Genomic DNA, 12,012 nt, shown 5'->3' on the forward strand with positions numbered 1-12,012 from the left:
GATTTGATAAATATCCCTAGAAAAGCTAATGATGAATTCCACACGACCTATAATGATTATTAGTACATCATCTTTTAAAAAAAAAAAAATTGAAAACATTCATTCATTGGAGTAAAAAGCTTTAGTCTAGCCAAAGAGTCTTTAAGATTTAACAAACAAAAAAAGTTGCAAGGCTGTGTTGTGGTCCTGAGATGTTAAGATTTTTTCCAGACCACGTTCAGCTTTAAATGTGTAAAAGGAAGAACCACAAAATAGAATTACATTTAGTACAATATTCTTTATAATGATGTAAACCTTAATCTTCGTCGCTGTCGTTGCCAAAAACCGATGCAATTGCTAATTTAGGCTTCTTGATGCTGCTCTTGGGTTGGCTCTACAAAGATGAAACATATAATCAGTTTCAGTGATATGGTGTAGACCTAACCAGTCCACTAGGTAATATATGGTACCTTTGATGTACTGCCGCTTTTTGAAGAAAAGCCAAACTTCAATGACTTCCGCTGATCTTGAACAACAAGTGGTGCAAGAGCGGGCTTAGCCGGTAATGGAACTGGGACATTCTCTGGGTCTTCTTGCATGTTCTGTTGCATCTGCTGTTGTTTACGAGCATCAGCCCTAACAAGTACAAAAACAATACTCTTGGTTAAGTCCACAGATCTTTCAAAATATGTAAGAGGAAGAGATACTACAAAACGTTTACGCACATTTTAGTCAGCTCCCTCTCCTGACGCAGCTGCTCTCGCTTCTTCCTATCATCGCGGCTGCTCGCACCATGCATTTCTTTCATCTCTTTGAATCTCTGCATAATAAACCCAACAATTGGATGTCTCAGAGCTTTCGAAAAGCTATAAAAACAAGAATAAAGGTTTAAGTATCTTTCTACCTTCTTATGGTTGTGATCATATGAGTCCAAGTGACCTTCAAACTCCATCACAGTTCTGTACTGCTTGCTGCAAAGCTCACAATAGAAGGTCTTGCGTATTTCTTTGACATCGCCCTCAATCTTCAGCTCACGTTCTGCTTGGACCTGGATTTGTCATAACGGACACGAAGCGGGCAGTAGAAGAAACCCACCAACCAGGTAATAAAAAACTGCCTTGTGCTCTTTTGGTTTTGAGAGCGCATACCTCCCGTTTCTTAGCGATCTCCTCAGTCTCCTCGATCTCAATATCAAGCTTCCTCCTTTGGATGTTCTCCTCCGCAGTGAAGTAATCATCCTCTTCTTGCTTCCCTAAACCGAGCCTTCGGTCCCTTATACCGGACTTTATAGGCTCCGTTATCCCTGAGTGAAACACAAACGATACAACGTTGAAACACTCTTAAGCAAACAGCTGTGAATGTGAGCTACACTACACTACACTACACTACACAGACCTTGCTCTTGCTTTCCTAAACCCTTCCCTTTCCAACCCATCTTCTGAAGAAGACGAAACCCGACGTTTGAAGATGATATCATTGTGTCTAGTGACGCTTGCTCCACATCCTCCAAGTCAACGTTCTCAGTCACCCTGTGTGTTATAGGCAATCTAAACTCTCCTGCAAGCTCCTCAATAAAAGACTCTTGATTCATCTACACAAGTCCAAGTCCAAGTCCAAACCACTCAAAATCAATACCCAACCAAACACACATAAAACTTCAGTAAGACAAATAAAAAAACAGTAAATTGACCTGTTCCTTCTCGTTAATCCGTTTCTCTCTATCACTAGCTTCCGTCTTACTTTCACGCCGCCTAATATCCATTACGGCTTCTGAAGCAACGAAACAGAGCACATGGTGAATTAGGGGGTTTCTACGTCACTTGCAATCGAATCGATTCTAAGACTAATCTAGGTCAAGATTCTCTAGGGTGTCGAAAATTAGGGTTTTTCTCGATCTAATGTGCTTTGAGATCGGGACAAGCATCGGAGAAGAGATACAGATTACTTTTGGACGCGAAGCTACAAGCACGGAGGCAAAAGGTACCTTTTTGATATAAGAGGATGATCGAAGAAGCTTACCTGAGCTGAGAGAGAGAGAAAGGACGCGGCGCAGAGCGAAGAAGAAGAAGAAGAACAATGGACGATGAAGAGCTTTGTTTCTCTCTCTCTCTTGCTTGCTATTTTCTTAACAGGCCTTGAACTTATGACTGGGCCCAATAACAAACCACAGTGATAAATGAGCGTAATAATAAGTTTTACCATAATTGCATTAAGATTTTTTTTTTAAATTACTAAATATATATTGGAAAAGAAAATATAGATGATATTCAGATATATATTTACGTAAAATGAAAATAAAATATAGATAAAAAACAAAATTTAACAAATAATACTTTATTTCAGAAAACATCATTAAATTAAAATAATTATTGTCGGAATATAACACATATCTTATGTAAAATTTTGTATTCCAATTTTAATTTGAAATTAAAAAACTGTTTCGTTGTAAAAAAAAGTAATAAAGGAAAGGATTCTCTCCCACAAATCGAGGGAATTTACCCACTCGGTTTCCTAATTTGCATGTTTTCTCATTTTTTTGTTTATGAAAATTATAATGGCTGTAAGTTTATTCCTCCATATGATTGGTCAGTATTAAAAGATGAGTGACTTTGTAATGGCATAAATGGTGCTACTGAGTTAGTGGATGACTTTTACTTTGAAACATATACTAGGTTTGAAGCATGTTTTTAAATATCGTAACTAAAAATTCTATAGTTTAGAATTGTATACTACTTGTAGTAATATTTTTCCAAAACCACATTGATAAGAAGGAATGTTTTATTTGCAAAAAAAAAAAAAAAAAAAAGAAGGAATGTTTTTATGTTTAGTAATGGGTACGGTGCATATTTAGTTTCTGTAAGAATATTTACCCCTAAAACCTGTAGATCCATAGTTAGTTTCATCTTTAATTTTTTAGTTACAAACGTTTATGATGTGATCATTTATAATTATGATTATTAATTATTTTATCAATTTTCAGCAAAAGAGAAAACAATCGACGAACCAACAGATCATCAGCATAACTGAAAAAATAGGAAAAAAACTTATATTTAACAAAATTGAATAGTATATAGAAAGGATCATATCACATAATTTGATTCCTAACATTTAAAATATATAGATTTCAAGCCAAATCTCGTAAACATTTAAAAAACAACCAAGATCAATTTATTTAAATCCCTTAAGAATCATTTAAACATTTTCTTTCGTTTATATTCTCTTCAAAACCCGATAGTGATCTTTGCTGGTTGGTGGTGGTGGATTAGTTATTCTTTAACTATAGATTAAAGTATGGATTTTGTAGGCTAAAATATTACTATAGAAGATTATATTAATTCACTATTAGTTGTCACAAAATACTTTGAAGCTGTTGAATATATTCCTCAGTTCAAAGAAGGGAAATGAAAGAAGAAGCTCTCTTTGTCATATAAAAAACATGTTTGAGTGTTTTATTCTTCGACAAATTCATTTCATTTTTCTTTTGACTGTTTCCTCGTCTATCTTCCTTAATTGAATTTTCATTGTAGATGTTTATTAGTTGTATATATGGATTATATATCTACTCTAGTTAGTACGAGTTAATACAGTCTTGTAGTTGCTGTAATACTCAAATTGTGAAACTATGAGTGTGAACATATTTTTAAGACCATTTCCAATGTATTTTGTTATTTTCACCTCTAAAATAGATGAATTCTATAATATAGGTGAGATATGCTCTAATGTGTTCCTCTAAAATAGCAATATCTAAATGTAAAATAAAAAATAGAAGAATGTTATTTCTTCTTCTATGACCATCTCCAATGCATTCTTCTATTTTTACCTCTAAAATAGAAAAATTCTATAATAAAGATGGATTTTACTCCAATATATTTCTCTAAAATGGAAATCTCTACATATAGAACAAAATATAGAGGAATGTTATTTCTTCATCTATAAATAGAGGAAAAATAAATAGAGATGGGTTGGAGTGATTTTGTCTTTGAATACTATTATAGAGATAAATTAGAGGTGAGTTGGAGATGCTAAATAGAAAAAAAATAGAGATTTCTATTATAGTTGAAGAAATAGAGGTGGGTTAGAATAATTTCACCTCTAAATTAAATGCTATTATAGAGGTGAAAATAACAATTGATTGAAAATATTCTTAAGACATTAGAAATCTAGCATGTTAACCAATGTATTCAACAGATATATATATATATACGGTATAAACCTTATGTACCCACTGATTGGTCTGATATACCAATGAGATACAAAATTTATATGTTAACTTAAGATTTCCATTTACCTCGAATTCCGATAATAGGTGATCCAACGACTTTTTATTATTAATTGAAAACTCGGGTAAGATACCGCCGTGGTTAGTCAGAGAGAAATCTATTATTAACACTAAATATGCTCGGAGATTGATGGATAGACAATAGGACATATTAAAAATATATAAAGGTGTGTGTTTTTATGTAAAGATTACCAAAAAATTGGTGACTACTTATAATAGTTTTATTATTTACATTGACTAGTATTAGGCAGATGAACTAATTAAGTTTGGTATTCGTTGAAATTTGAGAGAGCCAGATACAGAAGCATATGATTAAGAAAATAAAGCACGAACCAACAAAGAAACAGTACTACCGTGTTTGGATTTTTTAATTACAATAATACAATCGTTGCATATTGAAACACAATATAACGCACACTTTTTTGTTTGATTCGATCACTCTAATATATTTTTTGTAAGAAAGTTCAAATGAAAAGACTTAAAAGAGACAGAGAACTTGGATGGATTCCTTTGGGGAGGAATTGCGACAAAATAAAATAAACTTAAATCATCCGCTTGTAACAGCAGATTCCACGTTTCTTCATGTTCTTTCCGGTTGCAGAATAATAATCTCCATACTATGATCTTCTCGACATTGATTTCTGTTATTTAATCGTGGAAAACCAAAGAAGAACTTATAACTTAGCTCGTTATCTGTATAACAAGTTAGAAAATAAGTAAATCGTACCAATATATCTTATTATTATATTATTATTATTTATTACTTTTTTTGAACAAACATTATTATTTATTACTATTATTATTATTATCTGATGGAGGTAATATAGGTGTAGGTGTAGGGGGTGTTCAATCCGGATATCGGTTCGGTTTCGGTTCGGTTATTTTCGGTTTTCGGTATTTCGGTTAGTAAAATATAACTACCATTCTAAATCCATATTTACTTCGGTTCGGTTCGGTTTATATACCGTCGGTTTTCGGTTTATTCGGTTTTATACCAAAAAACATAATTATTTTGTTTGAGATCATATTATATGAATTTTAGAGTCATATTGTGAACACCGTCATTTATTAAAAATATATTACATGTTCAAATAAATGAACAAAAAAATAAAAATGCTTCTACCATCAATAAAATAATCAAATCTATAACTAAAATCAAAGCTTGAAATTTTGAAAAAAAAATGAAACAAAACAAAAACATAAAAGAAAAGTTTTTCCACTCTTCCATATTTAGTATTCATTAAAGTCATGCTTTTTCAATTGAAAATTTTCCATTAATTATTGTCCATCAAATTTATAATCTTCATATTAATTTAGTGAAGACTAAAATAAAGCAAAAAATAAAAAAAGACTTAAAAATAAGATATCTGAATTGCGATGTATTGTTATTTAGTTATAGTTCAAGTGTTCTACAAATTAAGGTTTTTTATTACTATAAAATTATGGTAATGGTTATTAACACAAATTTAACTTATGTAACAAATATATTTTCATGTATTGTTATAAAATAGATACATATTTACATGTTTCTACTTTTAATCGGTTTTGTTCGGTTTATTCGGTTTAATCGGTTATATACCAAACCATATCCAAATCCTACGGTTTTTATAAAATTATATCCATTCGGTTTATATGGTATATACCAAAACCAAACCATATTGTCTATTTCGGTTCAGTTCGGTTCGGTTTTACCATATTGAACAGCGTGTAGCTAACCGTAAACAAGAAACTGCGTAAACAAGAAACTGCATGCAATAGAAAAAGAATTGGTTATTGTTTTAACTAGTACTAGGTTTGAATAGAAAGCCAATCCTAAAATTTTGGAGACTATAGTCGATCGATTTAGTAAAAGCATATGTATTTTTTTTACAAAATTTAGAATCCTATATGTGTAATTTTTTCTACAATTTTGAAAGTTATAAGCAATACTTCGTTTTTTTTTATATATCATGACTGGTCTTGGGTTGTAGTTAAAATAAATCATTGTGTTCGAGGAGAAAAATAGTTTATGTTATGTAAAGATTTTAGTAAAGCTTGACGTTGATTTTCGAGAAAACTATTACACCCGTAAAAATTACAAACGATACATAAAAAAATATGTCGGTCCGCACGGTAAATTTTAAACAGAGCCAAATTCGAACCAAACCGGAAACAGAAACTCCCACAAAAAAAGTCTGTTTTGCTCAGCCACCCTATAAATACATCCTCAAACCCCATCTCTCCACATAAACAAAAACACAATAAACTAAAACAAACTTAAACCAGTTCCTTTGTCTTGCATCTTGGTGTGTTCTTGTTCTGTCTAATGGGAGGCAACAGCAGTAAGCAATTATCTCTCTTCAGCTTCTATAAATCACGAAGGTCGTCTCATAGAGTTCAAGCAGACGCCTGGGACGACGGCGTATACACAAGGAAGGCATGGGCCAGCGACGAGGACAAGCGATATTGGGTGGCTGAGCCAGGTATTGACCGTAAAGCTTCTGCCTTCATCGCCAGGTTCCATGCCTCTCGTGTCTCTGAGTCCGAGCGCCAAACTCTCCCTCCTTGTCAGTCTCATCCTAACTAGCCATCATCATAATCATAACGATTATGATGAATTAATTAAAAAAGAAGAAGCAAATAGCTTGTTTAGTTTGGCTCTATATGTATTTTATCTTTTCTTTGATGTTCATGATGATGTCCTTACGATTATTTGTTTATAAGATGTCTTATATACAGCTTAAAGTCATTATCTACAATTAATATTACAAATGAACTTGTCAAATTTATAATAACATACGAAGTTTCATAGATACGTTTTAAGTGTTCATGAAGACTGCCACATAAATATTTCAACTATACTTGTTAATGAAAGAAGTTTGGAGAACTAATAAACTAAAATATTAAGAGCTTTGGTCAATCAACTTATCACTAATTGATTTTAAATTGTAAACCTATGATAACTTCAAATTTAGTACGGAAAGTCATCCGACATTGGGTCATTTTGTGGATGTTGTTTCCTCGAAAGTCCACACTTGAGTGTGAGGGAGGATGTTAATAAATGAATAAAGTTCTACATATCGGTAATTAGAGAATTAATGAACTAATATATAAAAAATTATGATCAATCTAATTATTACCAATTGATTTTAAGTTAAATACGTACATAGTACTTAGATATTGATATTATTCGGGTCTAGGTATTAAAAATTGAGATCCTACACTATTGTTTCATGTATATCGATCTATAGGAAGTACCTTTCTTTTTAGAACTGGCATAATCTATAGGAAGTACTTGCACTTGGTATTTATTGCGATTAATTAAATAAGAAGAATTAGATTTGGAGCTAGCTGTAGAATCTAGAACAATATATGCAGATGATTCTATTTTCCCACTTGTAGTTTGTACATAAAGGTACATTTGTTCCTTGATTTGCCCTCTTCCTCCCGCTCGCCATCTTTTGCTTATTTGTATTTGTACATTTGTTTTCCAGCTTTCTTATTTATTTTGATAACAATCACTTTTTGTTGTCTATTATAATATCTTGATATCCTTTTACTTTTTTCTTTCTTTTTCCTAAAATTTGATACACCATATTTTAGTGATAAAATCATATTTATTAACATAAATGTTATTTTATATATATATATATATTTGAAACAAATGTATGAGAAGAGAACAGAAAACATTAATTATGAAATTTAGCCATGGTTCAGATGGAAATTAGTCGGGTATTTCTACTGTGGATTTGTTAACTACGCGGTCAGAACTTTCTACGGATTTTAGCCGTAATACACACAACGATTTAAGGAGCAGAAACAACAAAATAGATGTTATAATCATAAAGAGATGATGCATTGTTCTCCTTATGCAAATAAGTAAAGTTAGGTTTTACTTGATCTGTTGGTTATATTCCATGTTCAAAAACGCCAATACTCAGATGATCGAAAGAATGACTGGATGTCACAAATAGTGTTAATATATTACCTGTAAGTCTATTACTATAGGTTCAGCTGATGAGGTTATTAGCAAGTGAAAATCTAACTTTATTCTCTTACTATGTTTACTACATGTGAGAGAAAAATATTTTATTTTTTCTTCATAGTTTTTGAAGAGAAACCAGTTACGCAAATTTCTATATTCATTTTTCATTTATTTTGTTGTTTTGTCTTCTAATTACTCCATTTTATTTTGTTTTCACTTACTTTAGTGTTTGCCATTCATACTCATAACTGACAAAAATATTTTTTACATTCCCTCTCTCTCTTTCTTAAAAAGTGTTATTCTAATTTTTTTTTTTGTTTCAAAAAAGTGTCACTCTATCTTTCAAATGCAATTTTCATAGATAATCTATTTCTTACATTTTCAAACAGCAAATACACTTTTATTTTAATCATTTTATTTAAATAATTATTCTTAAATGAGAGTACATTAATATATTTTATCATTTTTTATTCCGCATGAAATGTGTTAAAGTGATAATTTTTACGAAACGGAAGGATTTAGTACTTAAGAGTTAAATCTATAGATTATTAACTTTTTATGGGATGGATTCTTATTTGTTTGAAAGTCTCAACAAACGAGAGAGAGATTTGGTTAAATCAGGAAATTTAATTGACAAGTCATTGAGAGTGATAATATCAAAACATTTTAAATTTATCTAGGAAATATGTTAAACTATGTCGACCAAAAATAGAAAATTTAATTTATATATAATTGCAGCACACTTTCAACAAAAGTTTTGTATTTGAAAAAATAACATGATATGTTTTGGGAATCATTCAAATCTATCAAATTAATTAGATCCTGTATCCAAATTAATATGTCGGGAATACCTAAAAGTTAATGGCTATAAGTTTTCTATTTTCATCTTTTTTTTGTTAGGGCTTAAATAAATGAAAAAAAAAAGTCAAGATCATGTACTTTTTGCTTACTTTCCTAATTATAACCCATCAAAAGTAAACCGAAAGTTAGGTTGTTCATGGAAAGTGGAAACCAAATAAAATGCTAATAACTCATTGTAGCTGGGTATTATGGGTTTGTCCTAACTTGAAGAGCAAATGATCAAGTAGACAATATGAAGATTCATGTTTTTCAATGAACGGTTTTGAGTTGTTTTAGATTCGAACGATAATCTACATTCACTTTTAAATAGTAACATTCGCAATGCCTACATTTTTATGTTTGATGCACTGGCAAGGTGTCCATATCTACAGACTCTACTGCAATATATTTAGAATATGGGGCTTAGCTTTTTTTAGATATGTACTTTTTGACCCAAAACAAGTATTTTTGAGCTGGATCTAATTCAAAATGTCAAATTGCTAATAATGTGGACATCAATGGAACTAACCTTTAACGCTGCCCAACATTTCGTGAAGACGAGGGATCAATCGTTCTTTCTATAGCGAAGATCATGTAATATTTTATCATACTCCTTAGTCAATCCACTGAGAGTTGATTTTAGGGATGCATTACTTGGTAATATTAAGTTTTTTTTCTTACTTGTATATTAACTTTTTTTTAAACAAGTATACAAAATTAAATTTAAAGTGAACAAATTTAACTGAAAGAGTAAAAAAGATAACGATTAACAATTTTTCAAAAGACATAATTTTATAGGTATTTTGTATGTCTGTCTCATAAATTATTGTACAGGTATAAATATTCGTTTATTAGTTTTGACGTGTCCAAATCAATAACAAACCCTAATTGTAATGTAATTTCTCGATCAATTACTACTGACCATCCGTTTAAAACACAACACATTTTTGAAAAACCAAGAAACATAATCATCCAAGAATGGTGCTATCTCCTATTTCAAGATTCTATCTATATATTCTTCGATGGTTTATTTATGCTTAGACCTACACGAAACAAAAGACAAAACCTAGAGTACAAGTAGGCTATATAATTGTTCTGTATTAACAGATTCATGATTTGAAGATCAAGTCACGCCCATCAATTTGGCTTTGAAACACTTTCTGTCAAAATGGACAAGACATGACTTCGTGTCTCTCGTACTAGAACCAACCATCTAAAATCTCTTTTCCTTTTCCTACTATAATTTTATTTCATTTTTAACTTTCTATAAGCTATTTGATTTCTTTTATTGGGTATCTATTTACATACCGAATCATATGAATTTAATAATTAGATGAATAAAGGATCGGAATAAAAAGTTCTACCGCAGAGTGTAAAAGCAGAAAAGGACTGAAAACATGCTAGAAGTTACAGTTCAAAAAAAAAAAACATGCTAGAAGTTAACCATGGGTGCGTAGCGGTAAAAGTTGATTTGGGAATTGGGACAAATATTAAAACCGTCGTCTTAAATTAAGCTGAGACGGATCAAATATCCATAGTATTTTAGATATCTGGATCCGGATATCCGGAGTTAGGATATCCCGACTAAACTTCAAATAATCGCAGATATCCAGACTTAAAAAAAAAATTAAATTAAAAACTAACAAATTAATAATTTATTATTATTTTTTTTTTTTGTAAACATAATTGAAAAGTATTGAAATTTAATAAAATTAAAATTTTATATATTTATATTAAATTTATATATAATATACATATATATATAATTATATTTCTAATATTTTTAAAATATATAATAGGCCCGGATTTGGATCCGAGCCTGAAGTTTCACTATCCGGATCCGCCAAATCTGTATTCGGATCTGTATCCGGATCCATAAAAGTACTATCCCGATGCAGATTTAAACTCCTGTATATCTGTTTTTCGAAGCGCATCCTGAATCCGACAATAGATATCAGATATTAATTTCCATGCCTACTATTTGGTGAGCAAAAAAAATCATACTTCAAATTTTAACTAAAAACGATTAGTATTCAATACTAGAGGCGAACCTAGAAAAGTTATTAAGTGGGTGCATTTTTAATATTAAAAATATATATATGCAAAAAGATTTGTACAGCATTTTTAATAATAAAAAATACATATGCAAAAAGTTTTGTACTTGAGATATTATGGGTGCATAGGCTGAGCTTTACCACGTGAGCCAATGTCCATTGAAATATTAATATATATATATTTTTTTTTACAAAATAAGATTGATAAAATGTAAGACTTGTATATTTGGTTCCACAAAAAAAAAGGGTAAAAACATGCCACTACACTTGGTAACGTAGCTTCGCCTCAGTAGTCAGTACTGTCGTTTGAGAGAATAGCTGGGTTTCGTCCTGACACCACCATCGGTTAACAAGAAAAATTATGCTAGAAATTGTAGTAGAAATATAGCATGCACGTATCAGGTATTAACCACTTTCTTTCTAATTCAAAAGGGACTAACGTGATGTTTTTCTTTTGTTAAGGACTAACATTTTGATCTTTAGTAATCAATGTAGTAATACAAAAACAAAGCGGAGAAAAAGGAGGACGATACAACAAAAACGAGTTCAACTTTTCGGCGAGTCGCTGGCCACAACGCAAAGCAAATGTAGTAATACAGAAACAAGTCGCTGGTGACTGGTCTGATAAACATGCTTTCATCCTAGTCTTTTTTTGGGCTGCTGCCACTGGTTGCCAGTGACTATTTATTGAGCCCATTGGGCCTAAAGGATGAGAGCTATTTATGGAGCTCCATTAACCTGTTAAAGCTCGATGCAATATATTATTAGCAGGGGCTAGTTTTATTAGTTTTGATGAATAAATAAGTAGCATTTTAGCCGAACTTCAAAAATAGTTGCCAAATTCACGAACCCATTTTGATTGGGATAGTCTCACTTATATATTCTAAGTTTCTAAC

At 31.1% G+C, this 12,012-nt stretch overlaps 2 protein-coding genes across 4 annotated transcripts; one reads left to right on the top strand and one right to left on the bottom strand.

The window, feature by feature from the left end:
• Positions 1–89: 89 nt before the first annotated feature.
• Positions 90–2,147, bottom strand: LOC106365873 (G patch domain-containing protein 8). 3 transcript variants are annotated; one of them, XM_013805383.3, is made up of 8 exons: positions 1,999–2,147; positions 1,670–1,749; positions 1,375–1,570; positions 1,128–1,282; positions 884–1,027; positions 705–799; positions 450–615; positions 90–373 (listed from the first exon to the last, which is right to left on the bottom strand). In XM_013805383.3, exons 2-8 carry the CDS (start codon positions 1,739–1,741, stop codon positions 296–298), a joined length of 906 nt encoding a protein of 301 aa, XP_013660837.2. In that variant the 5' UTR covers positions 1,742–1,749; positions 1,999–2,147; the 3' UTR covers positions 90–295. The 3 variants fall into 3 exon arrangements, with proteins under 3 accessions (XP_013660837.2, XP_022547968.2, XP_048595341.1); XM_022692247.2 differs by having other exon boundaries at positions 1,964–2,066; XM_048739384.1 differs by having other exon boundaries at positions 1,670–1,746; positions 1,999–2,019.
• A 4,210-nt stretch (positions 2,148–6,357) lies between these two features.
• On the top strand, positions 6,358–9,054 carry BNAA09G04130D. Its single transcript, XM_048739385.1, has one exon. It carries the CDS (start codon positions 6,564–6,566, stop codon positions 6,822–6,824), a length of 261 nt encoding a protein of 86 aa, XP_048595342.1. The 5' UTR covers positions 6,358–6,563; the 3' UTR covers positions 6,825–9,054.
• The last annotated feature ends 2,958 nt before the right edge of the window (positions 9,055–12,012 follow it).

The sequence above is a fragment of the Brassica napus genome, chromosome A9 (genome assembly GCF_020379485.1).
Source record: "Brassica napus cultivar Da-Ae chromosome A9, Da-Ae, whole genome shotgun sequence".
In the NCBI taxonomy this organism is placed as follows: Eukaryota; Viridiplantae; Streptophyta; class Magnoliopsida; order Brassicales; family Brassicaceae; genus Brassica; species Brassica napus.

Excerpts from the sequence above, each read along its gene's own strand:
- LOC106365873 (XM_013805383.3), bottom strand. The coding sequence starts at position 1,741 with ATGGATATTAGGCGGCGTGAAAGTAAGACGGAAGCTAGTGATAGAGAG. Across the intron at positions 800-883 it reads ATGATCACAACCATAAGAAG|AGATTCAAAGAGATGAAAGA; the intron begins GTAGAAAGATAC and ends TTTATTATGCAG. Across the intron at positions 616-704 it reads GAGAGGGAGCTGACTAAAAT|GGCTGATGCTCGTAAACAAC; the intron begins GTGCGTAAACGT and ends TGTACTTGTTAG.
- BNAA09G04130D (XM_048739385.1), top strand. The coding sequence starts at position 6,564 with ATGGGAGGCAACAGCAGTAAGCAATTATCTCTCTTCAGCTTCTATAAA.